At 34.4% G+C, this 27,244-nt stretch overlaps 1 protein-coding gene across 1 annotated transcript in view; it reads left to right on the forward strand.

Moving 5' to 3' along the window:
- Positions 1-27,244, forward strand: part of CSMD3 (CUB and Sushi multiple domains 3) — a 734,654-nt gene that overhangs the window by 588,426 nt on the left and 118,984 nt on the right. The window contains 7 exon segments of the mRNA XM_067292283.1: positions 2,221-2,345; positions 6,317-6,413; positions 7,071-7,175; positions 14,678-14,796; positions 17,349-17,418; positions 18,951-19,067; positions 26,231-26,440. Of these exon segments, the coding sequence (XP_067148384.1) occupies positions 2,221-2,345; positions 6,317-6,413; positions 7,071-7,175; positions 14,678-14,796; positions 17,349-17,418; positions 18,951-19,067; positions 26,231-26,440 (843 nt within the window).

Here is a 27,244-nt window from a genome sequence, read left to right on the forward strand (position 1 = left end):
TGCATCCATTGGCATTAATAAACTGATTTGCACCAATTGGAAATCTAGCTGACTGGGCTGAAAAGCCCTAGAGTAAACAAATAAAATTCTATTAGTACATTTTTCCTGAGGTTTATATCAAGGGCGAATATGGAACATTGTATGTTTTGATTTACATATTATGCTTTAATGGAGTTTGGCGTGTTTGTTTTTTTTAATGTGGAAAAAAAAATCAACTGTGTATAAATTAATCCAAATTGGTTAGCATTTGCAGGGATGTTTTTGCAACACCGTCTAACTTTTTCACCTGTAACATCTGTTACAGTACTGACTGCATTATATATTAATTTTGTGCAAATTGAATACATTAAACACAATTCATTATGAGGATGAAGCCATGTGAAGAACTCAGTTCCCCACTCAAACAATAAACATATGTATGAGATAAAGTTACTTTACTTTTCTGGACAGAGAACAGATTTTTTACAAAAATGTTTCTAACCTATTGTACATAGAGGAAAAGGTAAACACACTGCGAGGCTGACTGTAGATGAGTAGAGGAAGGGAAAATAGAAAATAGTTTTTCATTAGGTTGATTTTAAATTTTCTGGGCTAATCAGCTGATGCTGCATGGTAGAGACTGGGTGGTTTTCAATAAAAATAGATTTCCTCCAAAATACTAAAATCTTGGTAGAGATCAAGATTACATAACAGTGGGGTAGTATTAATAAAATGCAATTAACCAGATATTATAGACTAATAGTGTTTATCTAGATTGATTCAAGTATAAGGATAGAACCATAATATATATTTTAATAAGAAACTGAAGTACAGATCTATGCTTCTATTTATTTTCAATTACTACAATTTAATCAGTAGAACTGTACCATTTATCCCCTTGAAATGTATTCACTTTGTTTTTAGATATAACAACTCAACAAAATGTTGAAATAAATATTTTGGTCACTGATTACGATATATTATTGATATATTAAACTATCTGGCTCTAGGAAAGTGGAACTGAAAAAGGGTTGCAGGCCAAAACTATTCATTATACCTTATGTCTGAAAATCACTGTGCCAATAAAGGTCATAAAATATATATGAAGTGAAAATTGCATTGAACTAATTCAGTTTAATAATTGAAGTGCTACACAAGACCATACTAAATTGCCTTAGCTCTAGTGAATGCTTGAATGTTTTCTTACAGATAGCAGACATCAATCTTTCTGTCTGCTCATCCTTTTATGAGTAATTACTTAAAGACTTTAAGAGACCCTGACCTTTAGTTTATCCATGTAGTTCCGGACAGATTCTATCAATTATATGCCATATAAAATGTAGCTACAGTATTCATTACTACGATGAGTTGCATTCCTCTACCTATTTTCTAAATCCTCATATTTGTATCTAATGAAATCAGTTTACAACTTGGTAGTGTTGCATAGAAATGATCATTGGCTTTTAATGGTTTTGACAACATCTCATCAATCTTTTCCTTCAGCTTCTTAAATACCAACAGAATATCTGTATCTAGATTTCTTTGTCCCTGTTAGAACATCTACTGATCTAGACAAGATACATTCAAGTTGAACATTCAGAGGGGAAACTTAATGGTACTGGATGCCTCTGTCCTATTTCATGCATAAGACTTCTATTAATCCATGGGTATGGATGTGATGAGTGCAGTTGTGCAAGCATTTAGCAATTTCTTTACTAATATGATAGATCCATAGTCTGTAATGGGATAACTCACAAAAGCAAAGAGAATAGTTGAGGACTTGAGACTGGTGCTATTATTTATTTAAACAACAAAGTAGCAATATTAAGAAAGAATATTTCTTTTTTACCACACATTTTTATCTTTTACAACATGCAACTGTTCAAACTTCATTCTTAACAGCTAACAATAATATTTTATTTTCATCAGATTACTAGGACAAAATGGAATGGGTTTTCCTTTGTTAAAGGTCAAATAAATGAGGGGAATGTGAACATGACTTTGTCGAGTAGAAAACTGCCAGAATTTTAATTTTCTTTTATTCTTTTTTGGTCACTTAAAACAAGGTTTTCTAAGATATAAGATTTTATTTTCCTGAGGCAAGTATAAATTTTTATATACAGCATAAATTTACAAAAGTTTTCAGCTGTAGTATGCTGAACATTATGTAAGCTTTTATAATAACTTTTCTCACATCTGAAGCTTCATACTTTTTTTCTTGCCTTGAACATTTCCTTTCAGTGCCCTGTGGTGGAATTTTAACAAAGCGCAAAGGGACCATTTTGTCTCCTGGTTACCCTGAGCCTTATGACAACAATCTCAATTGTGTGTGGAAGATCACAGTACCGGAGGGAGCTGGGATTCAAGTAAGTATACTTGCTATTTGCTTGCTATTGTCATGCTCAAAACTGTTTTTCCTGATAGAAGAGCATGAAAAGATCATTTATTCATACATTTTTATTATCTCATTAATGATTGTCACAGGGGAATTTATTGAACATTATTTTATTCACGCAGATTTTGAAAGGTGCAGAATTTAGACAATTCTTAAAAAATATACCTGTACCTTTTTACTTAGAAGAAAAGCACTGATAATTTAAAATCTGTCAATGGTCAAAAATTCATTGTAAACTAGAGAGAACAGAGAGAAGTTTCTGTGTTTATTCCTTCCCCCAAAATAGATACATTTCCTTTCAACAGAGTGAAGTTAAGTGGGTTGTTTTCACAGGCAGATTATACATTTTCCTAGAAACTCTGTTATTTACTGTACAGTTATAAATGTTTGACATGATATAAAGATGTTTCAGTATGTTTCAACATGACATGTGAATGGGTCCTTTAAATTATTGACAGAATTCTAATTTACTGAAATATAGATTAAGGCTTTCATGGAACATATAGTAGAAAAGTATCCATGTAGCTAAGTCATGTATATCTCATCACTTTTTAGAATTCACTAAACAAACTAACAGAAGCCTGATAACTGGAAAGTTGTGTTTAACAAATTAGGACTTCTAACCATCATCTGATGAAATTCCTGGCAAAACATTTATCAAGAACCCATGGTAAATAGTTTCCTAAATCTCCCTTGGTTCAAAATATAACTACTGTAGAAACTGAAAAATAAAGATCTAAGTTTTCAGTAGTAGATATTTAATACTGTAAGGTCCCATTGCCTACTGTTAAGTTAAAGTCCATTTAAAACTATAGAGATTATTTCTAATTTAGATTTAACTGTCTTGCAAAAAAAAAGCAAAAGATTGTGGACAGTTTATTAAACCTGTCCTTTTAATAGTTACATCACAGAAACTTTAAGGTATTTACAGTGTCAAGAAAGGTTTTGAAAACAGTATGATTTAATGGTTGACTGCTATATAATCATCTTGAAAAATATATACTTTTTGTTTTAAATAACTAAAAATATTTAACAAAAAAATAAAAACTTCATAGAAGAACAAAGAAATCATCACAAATCCACCCTAAGTCCATACATGGTAAGATTTAGAAGATTATGAGTTCAATTTTCAAAACCATTAGTATCCATTAAGAACAGTATTTTAATAAGATAAATAAGTTTTGAGATTGATTCTGGGGAATACTACTTGATCTAAACAGTTGACTAAGTTAGGATCCTGAGTGCCCTACGTTTTCTACACAATCAATAACAAAAGTTAAACACTAAGAGGATAGTTCAGAGCATCTAAGTTAGACATTAATTGATGTCCTCACTTAAGCACCCACATTTGCATTTTGGAAGTGTTTATCTCTTATTACTGAGTGCATTAGGTGACTAAACTGCTAACCTTGGTTTCAGTTTAGGTGTCTAATCTACATGATAATGTTTTGGTCCACAGTCATAATAAAGCAATGTTTTTACTGTTTTTAATTCTTTCTAGGTCTCCAGAGCTTTCCAGCTAAGAGAGCTGGTGTAAAATATCCTTTCTTTCTGTTATTGATCACTTAGTCATTTGTACTTGTACAAATGTAACAACACCAAGGCAGTTTCATGGACATGCCTATGGGTATAATTAGATCTGCAGAACCTTGAATATTGTTGCTGAAGCAGAACAGTCACAAAGCATGATTATCAGGCTTGGTCCTCTGAATCCTGTCTGATTTTCAGGGCTAGCTCTGAGGAAGATAAAAATCCTTGATACAGTGAATGAGCACACCTGATATAGGATCAGTAAGACATAATATACATAGGAACTCATCATACCGTTTTTACAAGCCATTTTGAGAACTGAGCTTAGCTTTATATATATTTTTAATGTCAGAAATGACATCACAATTGTTTTGGTTTTTTTTTCATTTAACAAGAAAGAACAATTATGAATATGCACACATAAAAATGTATCTTACTGTGTCAACCAGCTTCGTAAGGCAGCTTTTGAGTACTTGATTTTATCCAACCTGAGAATGCAAATGTGGATATTCAAGATACTTTGGTAGCTAATGTTATATATACATCAATATACACAAATGCGTAAAATATCTGGATATTTTACCTGATTAATATTTATTCCCTCAAAGTAACAGAGATATATTACTTTTGTCTCTTTAAAATCAAGAAAAGTATCACCTATGCATATTCCTCAGTGAAACATGTAGGATGCTATTGAGGTGTAGCAACTACTGATGTGCATGAGTACCTTATTGAATATTTTGAAACAATTGGATCAGCTGTAAGCTGCTTCATCTCAAATCCAAAAGCAGACATTGAAAGGTAGGTTTAAGTAAATATGAAGAGAGTGCACTCAATGCCTATCTTCAGGCATCTAACTTAAATACCTTATATTGGGAAATTAACTTACCGTGTTTCCTTATGAAGTTAGGGCAGAAAGGCATCTGCAGGAGATAATTCAAAACATCTAATGTAGACTCTTGCTCCAGATCACTGCCTGAAGTTATGTCTTTCTCTTTATTGATTACACAGGGAGTTTAGGGAGATTAGCATAACTTGCAGTAAAATAGATATTTAAAATTAGGTGTTTCATGACTAATCTAAAAATAGCGGTCATCAGCAGTCTGGCCCTGAAAATACGTAAAAAGCATTAGATATTTCCAAATTTGGTCTGAAAGAGACCTGGGTGCCTGCAGTTCCAATTCTGTTTATTTTCAGAAATATTCCTGACACAGTAACAACACATAACTTTCACCTAAGCCCTTTGTGAACCAAAAAATAAACAAACAAGTTTTGAAGTTTCCTAGCAGGCCAGATCCAGTGGACCTTCTCCAAGCCTCTAAAACATACCAACAGAATTGCCAGTTCATTTTTAAAAATCATCCATTGGCTGTAGCATCTGACCAATCCCCTTCTGTAGAAAGCAAAGTGGTTTAAGTCCCTATCTAAGAAATCGGTGGCCAAACTCAACATTCCCTTCAGCTAAAAGGTTCAACTCCACCTAGAAAAATATCTTAAATACCTAGCTATACTGGAACTGGCACTTACTTCTTCTGTTGAAGTTTTTCCGTTTTGAAGAAAAGATAAGGAGAAATAAATGAGAGCAAAAGAAAGCATGATTCTCTAACCTAGTGGCCAAGGCACTTATTTGAGAGGATGGTTTGAGGTTTATCCTTGCTCCTGTCACTCTTCAAACATTTTTCATTAAACAGTTAGTTTACTAAAACAAAAACTCCACACTGTCCCAAACAGTAAAGTGGACAGGGACAGGAACCTAGTATTTCTCTGCTTTATAGTGAGTGCTTTCACTACACCAGAACAAATTTATGCTCCCTCTTGCTCCCCTCCTTAAATGAGGAAGGATGTTGTCACCTCTGGAAGAGATGAAGAGTATGTTCTGCCTTTTGCTTGCAGCAGACTAGTGACTGCTTCTCCTCAGGAGACGAGTCAAGATGAAGGTCACTAAACACAGGAGGTTGCTCTTACCTAGAAGCAGAATTGAACATGGCAAGATAGATGAAGCAACTTGAATCATTATGGGACTGTTTTTAACCCTGGATAAACTAGTGAGAATCACAAAAAAATTACAGTAATTGATGATCTTGTATTTTGTTTTCCTCTCAATGTCCTCCAAATGAGAGAACCATATTCTATACCCAGATGATTTTTGTGTCTCTGTGGCTCATGTCAGAGGAAATATGTAGTTGTGGCTAAGGGTCATGGAAGTCAGAAGTCTGAATTGGCAATTAAAATTAAAAGCAAAGACTGTTATTTTATTCATAATGTTTATTTTCCATTCTCTTTGACAGTGACAGCAAAAAACATCTTTTTGTGATTGAAAGCAACAGAGGCTACCAATTACAGTCCTCTTTCTTTGTGCTGAGTACAGAGGGGAAGAAGTTTATGTTCTTTACCTCACATTTTTCTTCATAGGTGCAAGTGGTGAGTTTTGCCACAGAACACAACTGGGATTCCTTAGACTTTTACGATGGAGCTGACAACAATGCTCCAAGGCTTGGAAGTTATTCAGGTGACTGAGAAGATTTTACAATAAGTGTTTCAGAAGTATAACTCTTCATTGTAAACACACAACTCTCTCTAGTTGTTTTTTCAGTGTTTGTTTCTCCCATAATTAACAACAGGTAATATTGTTTCTATTTTAGTGAACAGTCATCTTCTAGTAGATATTCATAAAGATTGTTGTCTTGTCATTCAAAGTTTCTCGTTACCAATTTGCTGAAACCACAAATAAGTAAGAAATTGTATTTCTAACAATATCCCTACAGAATATTTTCAGAGATGCTTGATATATCTGACTGGAACTTTTAAAGTCAGTCCAGTTACAAGATTTGTTCTTGCTTTTATGATTTATTTCTCCTTTTGTTGATACAAGTGAGTGTTATAAATTTACGTTAGACCCTTCTTCCCTGAATGCCTGCAGTTCCTCTCTCTGATATTGTGGTACACTGAAAATATAACAAAACTCTTACAGTTAGAGACAGATACTTCACAGCATCCAAGATGACAAAATATTGTGGAACTGGTTACATGACTTCTCTTTCTCTCTCGCTCGCTCTCGCTCTTGCTCTTTCTTTCTCTTTTTTATATATACCTAATGTGAAATGTACATTTATATGTCTATTTCAGTTTCTGTGCATTTCAGTAGTATTTTCTTTTCTCTTTTCAGGGACAACCATACCTCCACTTCTCAACAGCACATCAAACAATTTGTACCTAAACTTTCAGTCTGATATTAGTGTTTCAGCTGCTGGATTTCATCTTGAGTATACAGGTAATGTAGAATGTTCAATTAACTAAGAGAGCTTACTGTTTGCAGAGGTATACCTAAATGATATGAAAAAGGAATATTGAGTCCTATTGTACATAATGAGCTAAATAGTGTCACTTTAAGGTCTATAGTAAAATCCTCATTTAATTCCAAGGGAGCAAGATCAGGCCTGAAAAATGTACTGAAAGGATTGATAACTTTAGTTTGTCTTGATCTCTCCTTTAATTTCTTTTTGCTCTCTCAAAAGCTTTTCTGAACATACTGCAGCCAGTAGTACATGCAGATATATTCAGGTGATAATATACTTGTATAATATACACTCTATGTCATATATATTTTAAATGCATGTAAGACATGAAAATTAATCACTATCAAAGAAAATGAGAATGAATAAGCTGAAAATACTATTTATTTTTCTTAACTGACTGAAAAATGCTTATGTGTTGGTAAGAACACAGCAGAACATAATAATCTGAAATGTTTTATTATTGGTGAATACCTTATCAACAGAAAAGGCTATAATTATAAACATACTTTATTTTCTGTCTGAATGAGATTTCCTTGCTGATTGACAGGAATTCTGACAGTCACTGATACTTTGTTACAGATTTCCCCCCCCCCCCCAGCTGTGCAATTCCCTCTGCTCGTATTGGTTCAGGTGTCTGATCTGCATAATTATTTCATGGTTATTTCTTGTCAGTTTTACAGTATGCAAATCCCATGCTCTGGTTGTCTGATTAGCCAGTCAAAGAACAAGGCCTTGCAAAATGTCTACATGATCACTAAACATTCATTATAGATTAAAATTGTCTTGCTATTTCCTTGAAATACAGGTACTCTCAGCTTCTTACAACATTAGAGTGAAAAACTGTAGAAAGTTACGAAAACAAAATAAAATGAAACTTAACCCAGTGAAAGTGAAAATGCATTTGTATATTTATATATGTCCAAATTAATTGAAGTGTGTAGTGGAGTGCTGATATACAACCTTCATCTGTAAATAAAGAAAGAATTCACAGTATATTGCTTCAAGTGTTGGTCCACTTCAAGTATTGCACTTCAAGAGCAATAGATATATATGTATGTGTGTGTATGGATGTATACATTGTATGTGTGTGAATGTTTGTGTACATATGTAAGACATTTTCTGTGTATGTTAATAGAAATAAAGTATATTCTGAAAAGATGTGATTCAGGAAAGGATACTGATGTCTCAGTAGTTACCCAGTTAACCAGTAGCTCAGTGAGCTGCTTTGTATTACAGGATTAATGATTAACTGACTCTTCTATGCAAATGATAGAGATGTGATTAAAAAAATTGATACAGAATTTGAAATGGAGTGGGGAAAATGCAAAACTGTCTAAAACTGAAAAAGGAAAGTAGTAATTGTTATTGGAAACAAATGTAAACTTTAAGAGCAAAAATTGTGTGGCAAGTAATAGAACTGCTAACATGGACACTAAACTAAGATCAATTTTGAATTAAGATTTTGTGTAATATGTAATATATTTTAGGAAGGTATGCTATAAAATAAATATAAATTAATGTGTGTTTTGGGGAATTATTAAGAGAAAGTCTATGGACTGCCCAGTAGACAGTAGTGATAGTAGTTTCACAAGTGACCCTTGTGAAATACACAATTTATAAATCATTAATAAGAAAAAAGTAAATAAAAGTATTGTCGAGATTACTCAGAAGTTTAATATGAAATTTACAATAGAAGTAAATATAACTAAATTCCTAAATTAGAAAACCTGAAATACTAAAATGAGTTTGTAAAATAAACGTGGAAAAATGTAAAACATTAGCATAGGCATTCCTTTTTATCTTGTTCTGGCTCGTGTCACAGAACTAAAACATGGTTTCAGAGTACGCAATCTGAATTCCTCCCATGCAAGTCTAAGTTGAAATACATACTTCAAAATCACAGCAAATGCCTTCAGCTGCTAATGGACAATCAGCCTATGGCACCAGACTCAAGCTTATAACAAATAAACGCCCTTAGTTTAGCACGGAGGGTGGCTGTTGAGGCCTCAGCACCAGCTGTTTCACTCCACAGATCCATTGCTCTGCGCTACTTACTAAAGAAGATATGGCGTCTATCAGCTGTAATCGGAGGAGAGTTTTATGAGTTCTTCTTCTTCTAATGTAGCTGAAGCTGTCTGTTTCCTTCACAGAGTATGGAGAATTCTGCACTGGGCTGAATCGGGAATTTGATAGAGGAGGTTTAGCTAAGGGACAATCCTTTTTTGCCATTGCTAGGAAGAGAGGCAAGGGAAATTGTACCTGGTGTATCTTCTGGATTTTTGACTCTTTCTTGTAGCTTTCTGCAGTGGAGAGAGAGCTTAGTCAGGATTTTAGTCAGGATTCCAGAGCTCAAAATATAAAATTACTGTATTTGTACTGAAATTTCACCTGAAATGCAATGGTTAGAACAGAATTCAGTGATTTGAACACCAATTCTCCTTAGTTTTCATCTCTGACTCTCAGACAGTGCTTCCTGCTATAAAAGCTGTGATTATGCTTTTAAGCATTGTTAGTAAATAAACAGTAATAACCACATTTTAATACCAATATTTCACACATTTATTGTGTTTTGCTTGAGTCTTTACTAACAGAGGCTATCAGAGGTCAGATAAATTAAAATCTTACTCTTTGAAGTATCAGTGTATGATTCTTCAGTGAAAATCACATCAGAGTTAAATATTTATATTAAACAAATGTGAACTGAGTTAGGCAGAGACATTTTTTGTTCAATACAGAATGCGTCTTCAAAGTTCATCTCGCATATTCTAGGACACTCGAATCTGAGGTGAAATGCCCCTTTCTTTCCAAAGTGATTGCTTTCTCATCTCAACAAGGATTTTCTATAAAAAGTTTTCATTCTGTTTCATTTCCAGTACTTCTTTTCATCCTTTATTAATAGGTTTTTCACACTGTCCAGTCTGGTTCATCTTTTGCACTATTAAGAAATCTAAATGTGCTTTTTCATAAAAACAACCAAAATGGGCTTTTTTTTTCTTTAAGAAATATTTTAAGACCAAGTAAATGGTGCCTAGACATAAAGGAATTAAGTATTCATATTCCAAACCTGAGTAGAGGTCTTATCAGTAATCTTTTTTCTATCATATTTTCACTCGTATGTTGAATTCTTAAATTCTTACTATATTATTAACATCCAGAGTATGTATGTATATAAACTATCTTAAATATGAAAATGTGTTTCATCAGCTGAAGTACCTCAATGAACAGCAAACAACACACTTTGTTAAATAGTTAAATGTTGTTTGTATGTTGTAAGCCACTATGAATCTTAGATTTACTCCTCATGTTTCTATATGCAATGTTTTACTAATTAGGTAATTGATTATGGTGTATGAATAGTAGTAATATCCTTTGAGGTTGGTTGAGTTCCTGTCTGATTGTCTTCTACATAATTTCTGTAATATTCAATATCTATTTAAAATTAATAAAGGTGTGTTCATTCTAAAATGTAACCCCTGGAAATTTATGCATTTAAACTGTGTAATTTTAACATAAACATATAAATAGTTAAACAAATTCCATAAAATTAAGGCAATTACTTTAAAAAATTAAAAGGTATATTACTTTAGGACTTATGTGGTCAAACAGTGTATTTTTCAAGATTTCATTTGTAGCTTTTCATATTTAGAGCTACAGAAGCTGTCGGAGAAGGGGGTAGTAGCATCAGATTGCTTCTTTATCTTTTTCATTTATATCCAGTTCTTTTTTATCAGAAATATTTAAAAATGAGAAGGTACTGAAAAAGTGTTTTCTATTAATGTCTATGTTAAAGTCTCTTTTCTCTCTAATGCAATTGTTTATCAAAGCTTAAAAATCTAAAACATTATGCTAAGACAGTATAATGTGATTCAAGGAACTAGTCATGCACTAAAAATAGTCAGTAATGAACAGAGTGCAGTTTGTAAATACATTTATGATTTCCCCAGAATTACTTTTATGGCAATCTGAGAGACAAAAGTTCTTCTAAGCTAACCCTCAGCTGAGAAGAATCATATTATGCTTCAGTTTCTTGTAAGGCATTCGAAACCTTCCAACTGTATTTTTTGCCAACCATTATTTGATGAAGTGAGGTGAGAGCACAATAAGATGAATAGCTGTGACATGGTATGAGCCAAGTTACCAATTCTGAGAAAGGTATTTAAACTACCTCATTTCACTTTGCATGGCCTCAGAAAAAAATGAGTATTCACATGCTCATTTTCTACATTTCAGCTGAAGGTTCAGCAATTGGAAGCTGAAGACTAATAACTCTTTAAATGCTCAAAATAGTTTATAAGCACTCATCTGTATAAGCCAAATCCTGCTGTACTTTTGCCTCTACATTTCTGTAGATTCGATCCCTCCATCCTTAGAGAGGGAAATTAAATATCATCTATCCCAACTTTAAAAGCTATTTATGCAGCTAGATTCTTTATTGTTGAAGATCTTATAAAGGACTCATCTAAAAATTTTACCCCCAGCTTCAACTCTGCCATGCTCATACTGAGGCAGTAGTGCCAAAAGGCTCTGAGACAAGCTGTGCTTGTGATAGTGGCTTGTGGTATTCCTCATTTTGGGTTCATTCAACTCTTTTTCACCATCATAATGTTCCAGTATATCTTTTAATGATTTTGTGTGATAAGTTATCTTCTCTTTAAGGTAGGCCTTTTAATCACTCAGTAACCACGTACCATAAAATTTCATTTTTAAAAGTAGTATAGTTACAAGACTGAGGATGAAATGAACTACAAAGGTAGCTGTGAGTTTATGTGATCTGTTTCCACTGTTAATTTACAGTGAACACTTGAAAGTCATCCTCTTTTGAAGCCAGTGGCATCAAAATTTTCATTCTCTGCTATATAAATACTATTTATTGTGTGCTTTTAAATAAATGACATCGAAAGAATGTTTATCGGCTATAGAGAATAACATATAATGTCTCAAGTTCGTATATGTATGCAACATGACAGAAATAACTTTTCTATATTATAACATGAGCGTTATAGGAATCAAGCTTGTACTGTATGCAAATTTAGTACATTTTATCTCTATTTTTACCGTTGTTTTTTTTTGGGGGGGGGGGTAATTTTCTCTCCAGAATGTATAATTAATTGTAAATAATCAGAATTCTGCTAGGTTTCAAGACAGGTATTCCTATGTTTCTAGTGCTCTTATTTGAAATTTGTACAAAGAAATCCAAGCACAAGTATACAAAATAACATTTTTAAATTATCGGATACTGAAATAATTTATAAGTTCAAATGATAACCTGAAGCATAAAACTGTAATGGTTCAAATCGGGCCATAAGTTCTTTTTTTTTTTTTTCTTCTAGCAGATGCTGTTAATCTAGGTTAAGATCACAAACAGAGCTTAAATTTAAGCTTTTTATTTAAAAAAGCACTTTTATAATGAAGGAATTTTGTGGTATAATACAAAAATGGAGAGGATCAAGGTTTTCCTTCATATGACTTGGATCACCTTCTGGATCTCTCATAAGTAAAAAGTGCATCTTAGCCCATCAGTTGTTTTGCAAATAGGTTCTTTGATGTTCTTTTTGTTTGCAGTTTGAGAGAAAAAAAAAGAATTTGAGTGATAAGAATCATTTGGTAAATAGAAATACACTGCAAAATGTTGTCTTGTATATTATCCTTGCATCATTTTGTTTGGAAAGGAATGTTTCTCCTTTGAAATACTGTTTATTTCAGGACTTTCTTCCCCAGGTTCACAGAAAAGGAGTTAATCTTCCTTTCTCTGTGATGATAATATTTTGTACATACTGATCCTGTAGAGATCCTGCATTGACCATGTACATACTGATCATTCTTTTACTTCAATTTTTGGAGCATTTATGTGTAAAGAAGTTTGGTTGTGTTTTGTTTTATTTTTCTGTGTCTCTAATAATTATCACTGCTTATTTTAAAACAATCTATTTCTCTTATTTTCTTTACTAGAAAGCATTAAATTGTTCACTGCAGTGATTCAGTGTTAGCTCCCACATATTCTGGCTGTAAAAGGGAAAATAGCAAAGACTAGACAATATTTCTTTTCTTAAGGCTGCTGGACTGTTGAATGTCATGAAAAACATATTGTTGCTGAATTATATAAGCTCCTTAATAGCCAAAGATTTTTTTTCAATATTCACCAAGTTAACAGAGACCAAAAGTAATGAGCAGAACTGCCCTGTCTGTGGATCTATATCAGTTATTTCTGATTCCTATTAACAGATATCCACAATAAAAATATGTTTTTTCCTCTAATTACTGTCCTCAGCAGAGAAGAAAAGGATTGCAAAGCCATTAAGGGAGTTTCTTCAATGCAGGATTGAATTACATTTTATAGTGGGACTTATATTATCGTTGTTCTGAGGTTCACTTGTATGAATACACAAAAGATTGTAGATTCCAGTGATCTTAGTCCAAATATATTATTATATAAATATAATATAGTAATAAATATATATAATAAATATATATAATATAATATAAATTTATTAGCTTTCAGCTTTCATATATTATAAAAAATGTTATTTAATTTAATTTTATTTAATGAGATTCTTAAATTAAGTGAACGGTTACATTAGCAAGTTTTCAAACATGCACAAGCTGATAATATGGTGATGTAATTCCATTATTGAATCCCACATGTCCCTACTACCCTATGTATGTATGTGTTTAATTGCTTATTAATCCTGGCCTCACAAGTATTTAGGGTGCAATTCTTACAGCATGCAAACAGAGTAAGAGAACTGCTTATACTTAATGTTACACATGTTCTTATCTTCCTGGATCTTCCTGGGTAGATGCAGTGAAGAATTTTTTTCATTTCTCCTTCTGATGAGCATGAAAAAAACATACAGTCTCTTGCCAAACTGACTTCTATCATGATCAGGAATTAGAAATATCTGTGTTGTAACTTTATATATACTGTGTTAAAAATGGCAGATTAGGTGAGAATTTGATGTAAATTTTCTGTTTCTGTATAAAGGAATGGAAAAGCAGAGGTAGACCTGGGAAGGACTGAATGCGGGCGGGCAATTTTACATACTTTGCACTTGTTTTCCTGTGTTTTGTGTTTGGTGGGGTACTGGCCAATATTGTCCATCTGTAACACCCTGGGAAGGGAATGTGCAAGTGCTCCCAGTTTGAATTAGGCTATGGTTTGGGGTGAGACTGAAGTTGGAACTAAATGGGTCTAAGCCAGAAGACAGAAGAAATTTAGCCAAGACTGAATCGAGACTACCAATTGCTGGGAAGTGTTTGCTGCCTGTCTGTTTGTTTCTTTCCCCTTCCTTTGCTCAGCAAAGAAAGTTTTCCTCTCTATATAGTTCCAAAATAATATGCCACTTGCTTGTGCACAGAGAAACTGCTGGTACTCAGGAGCTTCCTAAAATATATCAATAGAGTGTGCCCATATACAGTATGTGAATCCAAAAACTGATTATATATTCCTTAGAATATCTAAACTTCTCAATTTTCACAGCTATAGGTCTGGACTCTTGTCCTGAACCACAGACTCCAAGCAATGGGATCAAAATTGGAGACAGATACATGGTTGGAGATGTGGTGTCCTTCCAGTGTGATCAGGGTTATTCCCTCCAGGTGAGCCAAGTTTACAATTTTAAGTGATGCCTTTAGTTCTTTAACGTGGTTATGTTTGAGTCTGTCAATATGAAATGGACATCAAAAACTTCAGGAGTTGTAAATACACAATCAGTTTGCAGGACTGATGACTTTTACTGCCTAATATAAAATTCACAACCATCCAAATATTCCCTCAAAGTATGCAGCTCTGTGCTTCCTCCATGTTTGTGATTATAGGTTGTTTTACATTACTGATGATATCTTTGGTTTTCATAGATGAACTGTTGAAGTGCTGGCAAATTAAGCTAAACAAATCACATGATGAACAATATCAATAGGTCTCTATAGGCAAGAATAAAAAGAAAATAAGTGGAAGGGGGAAAAAAGAACCAACAAAGGGAAGGGATTCCCCCCACCCCCCCAGAAATCAGATAGTGTCGGTTATTTTCTTTCAGATTTTTTTTTTTTTTAATCCAAAAAGGTTTTCAAAATGTGGGTGTTTTTTACCATGCATATTTGCTATGTTGTTGAATTAGCAAAAAGTAGGACTAGAGGCAACACAATGACCGTGAATTGTGATTAATTTGCCTATTTGAGTTTCCTGGCATGTACAACCAGTAGGAAGCTGTCTGTCTACAGGAAAGAGCTTGGATATATTTTCAACAATATCTATAGTTACGCTGAAGAACCAAATCCAAAACTGATCACTGCTTCAACTTGAGATACTCTCCGAAAGGATGAAGATTCCAACAGATAGATTATTCTTTTCTATATTTTTTCTCATGTGTGACACTGCAGTCAGTAGCCTTCATTTTATCTTGCTCTGTCAAAGCATAAAAAGAGAAAACAATCAAATTACCTATGCATAGTGTGTTCCCATTCTAGCAAGTAAAATACATCTTAAAGGGAGAAATGTTTTATTTTTGATATATGACAATGCTAATGGAGTTATTGATAATTTTGGAGTAAAATAGCACACGGATAACTTTGAAGATGGGTATTTCTCTGCCTTTCTTCGGTAATGTCAATCTGGCTTGTAACACCTGATGATGGGCTTCAGACTGACTCACTGAAGTGGAGTTTAAGAACACTGATCATTTCAAACAGTTGTTTTACCTAATTCTTTGAAGACCTAGATCCTGCGGTAATAAGTACTACATCAAAAATATAAATTGTTTTAGTTTTTTGGACAGTGTAAAAAGCTGCAGTCAACATTGTGTAATAGGAACTAAATAAACTTGTCTGCTTCCGGATCTCACCCACTGTTTGGATTTGGGACCTGTATTCCAGTTTCCCCTTCAATACAGAGTTCCTAGTCATGCTTTCAGCCTTCTAGCATTGCAAGAATAACTGAAATATTCTGTGATTGCAGCTCTGACAATGACTGCTGAAGTTTAGCTCTTAGGCTTGAAATAAAGGAAATATAAAGAGCACTGGAACATAGATCATGTAAACACACATTAAAAACCTCCTCCTTCCATATTGTTTTGCTGGCATATACAGTATGACTTTGCCACTTCATTTTTTTCTTCTAGCGCTGAGCAGATGTGCCTACTCACACTTATAGAGAAAACATGTTAGTTTTTCTTCTAGGAGAGAAAAAGAATGGGTTGCAGACTGATTAATAAGCTATTCACAATTGCCCTGTACGCCTTACAGATACTTGGTTCTTGCAAATACTGCAGGAATTAATAAGGAGATTGAACATTATGACTAACTTTTCTCTTCATATGAAGGTTGGACAAACAGGCTAAGAGCTAGAGATTTTTTTTCTACTAAGATATAGAGGTCTATAAGATATATAATACAAGGTATATTAAAGCATGTATTACATAGTTTTCCGAGATATCTGAAGTACAGTTTTCTCCTGACGTTTTTCATTTTCATTTGCTGTACCTGGAAGACAGTAATGATTACATGAAGTTGTTGAACAAGGTAGTGGTGGATCTTGAAACAAATCTGTTACAGACTGCCTTGAAATATCAGAGAATATTTAGACTATTCATGACACTTAATCTGTTGTAAAGAGACAGTCTATTGTAAAGAAATTTCTTAAATCACTCAGCTTTTGGCTACTTAAAGCAACTATTTGGATGGGTAGGGATGAGGTAAGGACTGCATTTAGAATCGATATGCAGTTAATATATAAACCCAGTAATGTATATCGTTCATATATTTTTCATGTTCCACAGTTGATGCAAATGAATATGTAATCATTGCTCAGTTAGACCTTTAGTTTCTAACTTTACTGTAGGATTAACTCATCAAATTGCTAAAGCTGGAATCACAGAATTCAAATGGACACTGTTAGAAACAATAATAGAGGGTATGAACACAATTCCCTACAGAGCTAACAGTCACAAAGGTAAGATTGCACAGTCTTCCCGGTTTCATTGAAGGGTATGATATAAATCACAGATGTACAATATAGATGTTATACCTTATTACTTTTTTTATATTTTGATGCTGTTTTGGATTATCGCTAAACATTTTTTTTGTTGAGCTACTAATGATACAGCGCATACTTCATATTTTTATTATATGTATTGTTAAATATTGTGTCATTTTAGGGACATTCACACATCACCTGTATGCCCGGACCAGTAAGAAGGTGGAATTACCCAATTCCAATATGTTTAGGTACGTTCATCATACATAAATTTGCTTAAATATGTTGGAATGAGCAAGTCAGAGAACTCAAAAATAAGAGATATGTGTAGGGAAAGGAGTAGGTAGATTTGAAAGAACTTAATTAAAAGTGAAAATGGTCAGATTAAGCTGAAGATTTTCAGAGTATACTGATAAGAGTATACACTCTTATTTCGGCAAAGCTTTTCTGAAGTGTCCGATCAGAAGAAGAATGAATGAAATAGATTCCAATATGAATCTCCTATACCAGTGATGTGACCTCCAGAGACCTTTACAAACATAGTTAATTTATTTATGAATCATTTCCTCAGCAGATTGATAAGTGCTATAGAAAATACTGAAATAGAAGTAACATTACATTCTCAGCTCTGATGATTTCAGTATAAGGCATGTCTACCTATTTAAAAAGACATTTTATTTTTCAAATTAAACTCTATAAATGACCATATTGATATTAATGGAGGAAGCCCTAGGAACCTGCTGAAAGCCCAACTGAAACATCTGAAATGCACTAAAATATATTCTTTTTATATGAAGAATAAATGTGAGGAATGTAAAACTCTATCTGCATCCTCTTTGACTGAATAGAAATGGCTTTTTGGGGGGGAGGGTTCCCATAATAATAAAAGTTATCTGCATTTGTAATCTTGAATGTATAGAAAGCAGGAAGCTGCAGATCCCATTAGAGGTTTTATACTTTACTTTTCTTTGAGACAGATTATGTATCCCCATGACCTACCACACATAATGCTGCTCTTAATTCAGTGAGGTGTTAAACACCTCCTGTGAGGTACTGAGCTCCCCTTGCCTTGCCTTGCCTTGCCTTGCCTTGCCTTCTCTCAAATAATGATTTTTAGTTGTATTTCAAAGGATGTAGCAACTGTTAACTGGAAAAAAAAGGAGTTAGTTTAAAAAATCTTATTTACCCTAATTAACATCTTGATCTTTTAAAAGATGTTTTCAAATCTAACATTGAAATGAAAGTTACTTTACTGAACGACCTCATGCCTGATAAAATAGAAAAGAAACTCCAAAAATTGTTTGCATTTCTGGAAATATCATACATGTACCTTTTCTAACTCTATTTACTTTATCTCCTTTTTAAAAGAGGAGGATACAAATACAGTGTTTATAAAGGCCTCTTGAAATGTTCAGAGTACAGAATGTTTGAATGTTTCCTTTATAAACCCATGAATAATTGTGTCAATGTGGCTATAAGCTGATACGTACCACTTGCTCGTTCACAAGATGGTTCATGCAGACAGAGTGCAGAGTGAACATCTGTTCTCTTTTCAGGAGCATGTGTCCCCCAAATTAAAACCCAGTCAATTCAGAATAAATACATTTTTACAGTACTTATTTATAAATTAGTTCATTACAGATATTTAGTGGTAAAAGAATATTTATATATATTTTAAAATATAAGCATTGATATATAATTAATCATGAAATGGTCCTAGATTTCTGGATTAATTTTTAGCTCATTTCTACTCCTCTAAAAAATATTTTTGTTGTTTTTGCAGCACAATGTGGTGGTGGCATGTCAGACTTCAGTGGAGTGATCCTTAGCCCTGGGTTTCCTGGCAACTATCCCAGCAGTTTAGATTGCACATGGACAATAAGGCTGCCTATTGGTTTTGGTATGTGCTCTTTCATGGATTAACTTTATTTCTTTTATGGCTTCAAAACATTGAACATAGATTTTAAAATATTGTAAATATTTATCCTGATCAAAATAATTTTAACTCCTTTAAAGGGTTTATCAGTGCCATAAAAGAAAGACTTAGGATAGAAAAGCTACAAAGTTCCCTGGTTTTCCTTTAAGATGTGTTGTAGTTTTCTGATAAAGATAGAATTGTTAAATTAGAATAAGCACAATTTTCTAGCTAAACAGACTTGATTTCTCTTAGCAAGGTTATAAATCCAACAAAGATAAATAGCTACCAAAAGTATTTTAAACCAAGTCAGTATCAGTTTAGAACAGTGTGACCGCAAGGTGGGAAAGAGAGGGTTGGATACCAGTGTAGAGAGACACTCATGTTCATAAGGGGTTAAACAACATAGATTTAAGGAAGGACTTACTCTCCAAACTGCGCAGGGAGCCCCAGGAACCAACTGCATGGAGGGGTCGCTGATGGGAGGCTGTTGGATGCACAGGTTGGACGCCCAGGCGGGACTCAACTTGTTGTATCCTGAAGGCCCCTTTAATCTACCAGAACTATGTCCGTATCTCAGCTGTGCTAACCTTGGGTAGCTACTGGCTGCGAAGTAGCTAGACATTGTTGACAAAACAGAATATGCGTGTCCGGCCTTGGGTTTTGGTCAGTGTGTAGAGAGCACACTCTGGGGCTGCTGTCACATACTCTGCCAGTTACCTGACTCCTTGCCACATATTCCACAGGTGTTCTCACTACAAACAGAATAAAAATACATTTAAGATTTCAGGTTTTTTATCATTAGGCTTCTTTGCAGTCCCTAGGGGAATATCGCAGAAGCATAGAAATGTTCTTGGAGGGACCTCTGAAAGCCTCCCTCTCAAGGTTGTCAAACCTCCCATTCAAAGTGAAGAGGTCACTAACACCAGATCAAGTCAACTATGGGTGGCAGGTTCTCTTCAGCAGGGACTCAACCAGTTGGTTCCCAGCCTGTACCAATGCATGAAGCTGTTCTGCCCCAGGTGCAGAATTTTGCACTTCTCTTTCTTCAAAACTTTGTGAAGTTTCTGTTGACCCAGTCCTCATTTTTTCAGTATTTCCATGGATGGAAGCTCTGTCATTTGGTATATTGACCACTCCCACTTATTCAGTAATCTCCACAGATTTGTTCAGGATGCATTCTTTCTCATTACCCAGGTCACTGATGAAGACACTGAGTAGTATGAGCTCCTATATCAACCCATGGAATAGACTGTGGACACTGAACAGCCAATTTTCACCCTTGGAGCCTCAGAGTTCAGCTCATTTTTAACCCACTTGCTGTCCATTCATCAAGCCCATATATCTATAGCTTCCAGATGAGAATGCTATAGAAGACAGAGTCAAAAGCCACACTAGAGTCAAAGTACATTATATCAATTGATCTCAATTTGTCAACATAGCCGGTAATTTCATTACAGAATGAAATTAGGGTTGATCAAGTGTGATTTTCCTTGGTAAATCCATGTTGACTGCTCCTGAGTCCCTTTGTGTTTGGAATGGCTTCCAGGTAGACGTGCTCCATAATCATTCCATGGACTGCAGTGAAGCAGACCAGCCTGTAGTGGCACAGGTCCTCTTTCCTTAAAGATGGGTGTAACGTCAGCCTTTTTCTAGTCACCAGGGACTTCTCTCATTCACCATAATTTTGCATAGATAATATCAGCATTTCAAACACATTGGCCAACCCCTTGAGCACCTTTGAGTGGATCCTACCAGCTACATGGTTATGAATACATCCACTTTCTCCGAGTAGTCGCTAACCAGTTGCTCTCCACTGCTGGATCCGCTCCTTCCCAAACCATTCTAGTACATGCAGAGGTCTAGGAGCACACTTTGCCTGTGAAGACTGAGATGAAAAAGACATTGAATATTTCAACCTTTCCTGTATTGCCCTCACTAGGTTGCTTTCCACATTCATCAGCGGACCCACATTTTCCATGTACATAAACGAACAGCAAGAAGTAGCTGTCAGAAAGCTAGATGAGTCTTAACAATCTCTTTTCAACATCCCAGATCTGCTGTCTTGGCAAGAAACAAGCCTCTAGGTCTGGCTGGCAGAAATGTGACTGTTCCATGCAGGAGGGAGTCCTTAACCAATAACACTTGTCGCTTGCTCTTGATAGCACTGGTCCTCGTCTGATAATCTGAGTTGTCTGGCTTGGAGTCTCTCCCCAACAGAAGTTGTTCCTTCTCTGTTACCAGGGTCATGATCTTGTTCTCTAGGTGAACCCCAGCAGGTGGGATGTAGCCTTCCTCCTGCTGCCAGAAGTTTCCAGCTTCTTCTCTCACAGGAATTCATGTCCTCATGCTCCTGTGTTGCTTTGATTTTACCTTCTTTCTTGCCTTGGGGGTGAGATATCATTTGACTTTCACAATCTGTGTCTGATGCTTTGTTTATTTGCTTTGAAACCGTGACTACCAACACTTAAGTTTCAGAAAGTCCCCCAATAATGAGGCTCCTGGCCTGGTCAAACACCTCCATGGTGGTTACAGAGGAAAACTGGTATATAGTTTTTCTGCTATTGGCTGATCCTCCCTAAACGTTAGGGATTTTTTATTGTGAACTGTTTGCTGATGGATTCAGATATTCTCTAGCAAGTTACCTGCTTCTAATATTTTAAAAGAAGTTTTATAATTATTTTTATATCTTTTTCAAGTTGATTCTCAATTTTATTTTTTTTTAAGCTTGCTGAATTGTGTTTTTACATCTAACCTACTAGAATTTGATTCTTTCTAGTTTCTTCTTTTGGAGACAACTTTTGCCAGGTGAAGGTTGCTTTTTGCTTTTTGCAACACAATCCACTTTCTTTTTTGTGTATTTTCATGGTGTGTTTTTATGATAATGGTATATATTTATACCTTCAGGTTTGTGGTTGATCTGCAATGGCGCAGCTTTTTTTATTGATACTCTTAACTTTTTTCAATAAGAGTTCTCATTTTTATGTCATTCCACTTTTAAAAATTAGGCAAAAACTAATGGGATTGAATGCCTTGCATTGCTCCTGAGAGCAAGTTAAACACATTTCAGTCCCTTATGGTCACTGTTGCAGGGCAGCTCTTTGACAACAACGCTTAAGCCGGATTCTGCACAGAGAGATGCTTTTCTTTTCTTGTGGGGTCCCTGACCAGTTACTTTAAGAAACGATCATTAACTGTCCCTAAAAATCTAGTTTTGATGAGAGAAATATAGCTAATCTGTACTTCAGTAATTCAAGTTTTCCGTTACTATTGCATCTTCTGAACTTGTAGCCTCTTTGATTTTCCTGAGCACATCAGACAGGTTCCATATAGTCCTAAAACTTTACTTTGCCTGTTCCATCTAGAATTTTGGTCCATAGGCATTCTGTGTTACATGTTGACATTGGTAATTATCATGTCATTTGATTTTATGCTTTTTCTTAAGTATACTGCAACTGTTTCTCTGTCATAACCTGTTCTGTTTTTTCCCTGTACTGTATGAACTGATAACACACTGGCCACTGGTTACCTTTCTTCTTCCAAGTTTCCCATATATATACTATTGCAAAATCTTTATTCAAAGCTCCAGATCATTTTTTAAACTTCTGGTTCATGTGTAGGAGCATGTGCACTTCTTGGGTTTCTTCTCTGCTTGCTGGTTGAATGGCATGCTTTTCTTTTTGTCTGCTCCTCACAGTTTCCTGTTTGATAATTGCCATCTTCTGTTGTATTCTTTACTTAACAATGCAAGATTTCTGGGTCTTCTTCAGCAAGTGAATGTGTCATCCCAAATAGTTTGCCCTTCTGCATCTGTTCACGTTCTTCCTCTCCTCTTTCCAAATCACGTCTGTGTTCTTTTTGATTTTAAGTCTCATCTGCCTGGTTCACTTATAATTTAAATGAAAGCCATTTGTTCTGCATGGGCTGTTTATACTGAAGAGTGTTAAATCTTGTGTAACATTAACTGAGCAGAATCTATTTGGGGAAAATACATTATCTCTGGATAAGAATTTCCAAATAAAATCCTATTGTTATGTTTGCATTTTGTTCAAAAGTCACAAGACTCAAGTCAGTCTTTGATTTTTTTGCATTAGTATTTTATATAAATAGCATCAATGCTTTAATTTTGCCAGTGCTTGAATTTTAGAGAGATTAACTTGACAGCTTAGTTAGCATTTCATTATGAGTCATACTGATGTGTAGAATCTTCAGATGCCATACGGATCCCTGCTGGCTGAGTTATCCAAGGAAATGATCGCAATAGTAGGTTTATTGTCCATGGGTCAAAGCTCTAGGGAAATAGAACATTCAGAGCTATAAGGGAATAGGATACTTTAACAGATGATTTCAAAGACATTTGCTAATAAGGAAGAAATAATAAAAATCTGGAATACTGATTCCATTTCAGATTCTATACTGTGCTGAACTCTACACAGAAATTACTGTCTTTTTATGCCAGATATGTTCTTTTCTGCCTCTTGTCCCACTCCACTGCTATCCTGCTTGTTTTCCACTACTGACTCCTTACAGCAATCCATTTTCTTCACTTGCATTGTCCCAGGCTTATCTTTCCATTTCTTTCTCCACATCCAACAATTCCAATTTGGCTGTCCAGACTCCCATTTAAACTATATATTTAAACTATATATTAATATACTATTTAATTTTACCTCCAGTTAGGAAGGAAATTCAACTATTACAGTTTTGAAGACAGTTCCTTGGATGAAATAAATAAGTTTAGCTGCCCCCAAATCAGTAGTTTTGCACTGCTTTACACCAACGAAATTTAGCCACTGGATTTAGAACTGTTTTCCAGTTCATATATGGGAAAACTAAGTGCTCCTGTTGCTGGAAGAACTGATTGAAATATTTTTAACATTTTGACCCTTTTTATATAATATGTTGATAATAGGAGACAAATACACTGAATTGAAGATTGGAGTAAATTTGCATTTCACCTTTTGGCTTTTGAAGAAGTGATGGTTAAAACTGGTTTTACAGAGGCTGTGGTTCTAGTCCAGTGGAGGCACAGACATCTAACTCTGCTGAGTAGTAAAGGAAAAAACTCACAAAGACCATTATGGGAACCTTCTGTAGTTTTGTCTTGTTTCTAAGTGTTTCTAAAAAGAGATATCTTCCCAATTAGAAGCTATGGATCATAAGCTTTTCCACTTCAGACTAACTGTGATTATAATCTAAACCAGTAACTTAATTTGCAATGAGTTTACAAAGTTATTTTATATAATTTTTTTGCTATTCTTCCTGAGATTTGTAGTTAGATTTTATGTATAAATATATGGAATACTCAGAAAGAGTGTCCAAAGAAGAAAAGAAAGTGTAAAACTGGATGAGGAACAGTATAACAAGGAGAAGCCTGAGACAAATGGAGACAGGTGTCACAACGTGAGAGAATGATGGATATCTAGGAAGATTGGTATGGTTCAGGAAACTTGCAGTGAAAGACAGGAAAATACAGAGAGTAGAATGATGGGCAAAAAATATAATATTAGAGATGTTTTTGTATGGATCAAAGAGGGTAAAAAAGAAAAAAATGACAGGAAGATAGCATGAGTTGGCAGTTATTAAGGAATGACAACTTAAAATTTGGACAAATTTAGGTTCAGAGAATGAAATAAAAGGTCTAGCCTACAAATATCATGGACAGAGAAAGCGCAAGATTTGGACATAACTGGGTTCTTTGAGTAGGAAAGTAAATTTATAGGAATTTGGAAGGCTGGAAGAATCCAAGCTTTCTTACTACATATAGGCTATCTTACTACATATAGACTACGTATAGGCTATCTTCAAAGAAAGAGAGACAGAAATGATAAAGGTAACAGTAATATAGTTATGCACCATCCTTTTTGTGTGGAATATAAAATGTTACATGCTTCAGAAAACCATTCCAAAGTTTTGCTTGATATCTGAGGAGAAAGCTCTAAGAAACAGTGACAAACACTATTTAGCTATTACAGTTTAGGAATTACAAAATTATTCATGACTTTTCAATAATTAATTTGACTTTATATGTTTTCCTTTCAGTGTTATGTGAAATCATGTTGATTATCTTTGCCAGAAACACCAGCAGAGCTCAATCATCTTTTTAATGAAAGTACTCCATCGTCATTCCATAGTAGCACTAGCTCACTTCAGACAAAATAAAAATTCTCTTTTGTTGTATCTTATTTAGAAAAATGTATAAATAATAAAATGTTTAAGGAGCCCAATAGCTACTCTGCTGATGAACATTTTCTCCTTCTCCTGTCACATAATAATTGTAACTCATCATCTGGTTAGGAGAGATAACTTGCTACTGGATAATAAGCTCCCTTCCTGTTCCTTACTGAATCAAATAATCAGAAATTTCTGTTGACAAGGTCATCATATACCACAGTGTGAGGGGAATTAAGTAAATGAACAACATGTCTAATTTATAGTGAGAATCATTGATGAATGATTGTTAGGTAACATCATTTACATTATTTGAGAGCCCCAAAGAATATATATATGCGTAACCCATATTGTATATATGATTTTACTCTGCCTCATTATTTTTATTAAATATATTTTTTTTACAATTTTTTTTCTCTGTGTATGTGTATACATACATACATACATGCATACATATATACATATATTCACATCTAGATATAAACTAATAGAGGTCAGTTTATGTACCACTGAAATGCAGCTCTCTCTGAAGTAGGACTCAGTCACTGTCCCATTCCAGTTGTGGCACGCAAAGCATTTTTTCTTTTAATGGAAACAAAGACTATTGTATGCAATTGAAAACAATTTTAATTAAATTGAATGTATTTTACATTCAGAAGTTAAATTTGGCCAAAATACCAGAACAACAAACTTGGCCAAAAGTAGCATTTAATTATAAATAACTTACAGTTCGATGCTTTACGTCAAGTCAGTATTTCAGCATTCACATTCCTTATCTTGCCAGCCTCTTAAAATTAGTAATAAAAAAGGAGAAAGAGTGCTTCATACTGAATCCCTGGGACTGTATCTCACAGCATAACACATGCATTTCCACTGTTTACATTATTTTCTGACATCATCAGCGTATAATATATACACTTTATTTTCATTCCTGGTATTGATACCAATGGCTTTTATTTGCTCACAATGTTTTTCAGGTGTCCATTTGCAATTTGTGAATTTCTCAACGGAGACCATACATGATTATTTAGAAGTAAGGAGTGGATCTACAGAAAGTAGCACTGTTATTGGGAGACTAAGTGGTCCTCAGCTACCAGCCTCTCTGTTCAGCACAACTCATGAAACAAGCTTATACTTTCACAGTGATTATTCACAGAACAAACAAGGATTTCATATTGTGTACCAAGGTGAGAGATTTGATATTCTTATGTGAGAACAAGGTAGTTGTTAAAAGCTATTTCTTTTCTTATCACTCTTGAAAGATAAACATGAAATAAAAGATCTTGTGTATTTCAAACCAAAGTGTTATATTGTGATATGTTGTGATTGTACAGAGAGGCATGTAATTAAGAAAGGGGAAGAAATGTATTCTCATTAAAAAGCAGTAGAAAACTAAGTGAACAGATAATTTCTCATATTTAAATTTGGTTGGCATGTTGACTGACATTGTGTGGGTTTACAAAATAAGCATCTCTGTTGTTCAATCATTATAAACACAAAGGAATCGCAATTTTATGTCTTGGGTTCTGTCAAGGGAAAGGTCTAGATACTGTTTTAGAACACTGGATCAATATAGGCTAATCCAGAATTATCCCAACCTAGAAATCTCCAAATCCATTTTATTTACTAGTTGGCAATTTCCCCTGAAAGTTCATGTTCCATTCTACCCAGTTTGGCCCTGCTGAGCTGGCGAAGACTGCTAAATCATAGTTCTGTTCATGTAGTTGCAGATTCATTTTAAAGGAATTAAATCACCACTGTTCACAGAGAAAGGTCAAACGTATATTTTAAACTGTACCTGTTTTCACGATATGAATAACATCAGAGGGTGATTTTAAGAGATTTTACTTTATAGCAGTCTTCTATTACACTTTCAATAGTAACAAGTCCAAATTCACTTGAACTCTATATAACATTCTGAAAATGAGCCCCTGTAAAAGTGTTAGCTTTTATAGCAAAAATCAATTTATGACCTAAACTGCCTGGTAAGA

The sequence above is a fragment of the Apteryx mantelli genome, chromosome 2 (assembly GCF_036417845.1).
Source record: "Apteryx mantelli isolate bAptMan1 chromosome 2, bAptMan1.hap1, whole genome shotgun sequence".
In the NCBI taxonomy this organism is placed as follows: Eukaryota; Metazoa; Chordata; class Aves; order Apterygiformes; family Apterygidae; genus Apteryx; species Apteryx mantelli.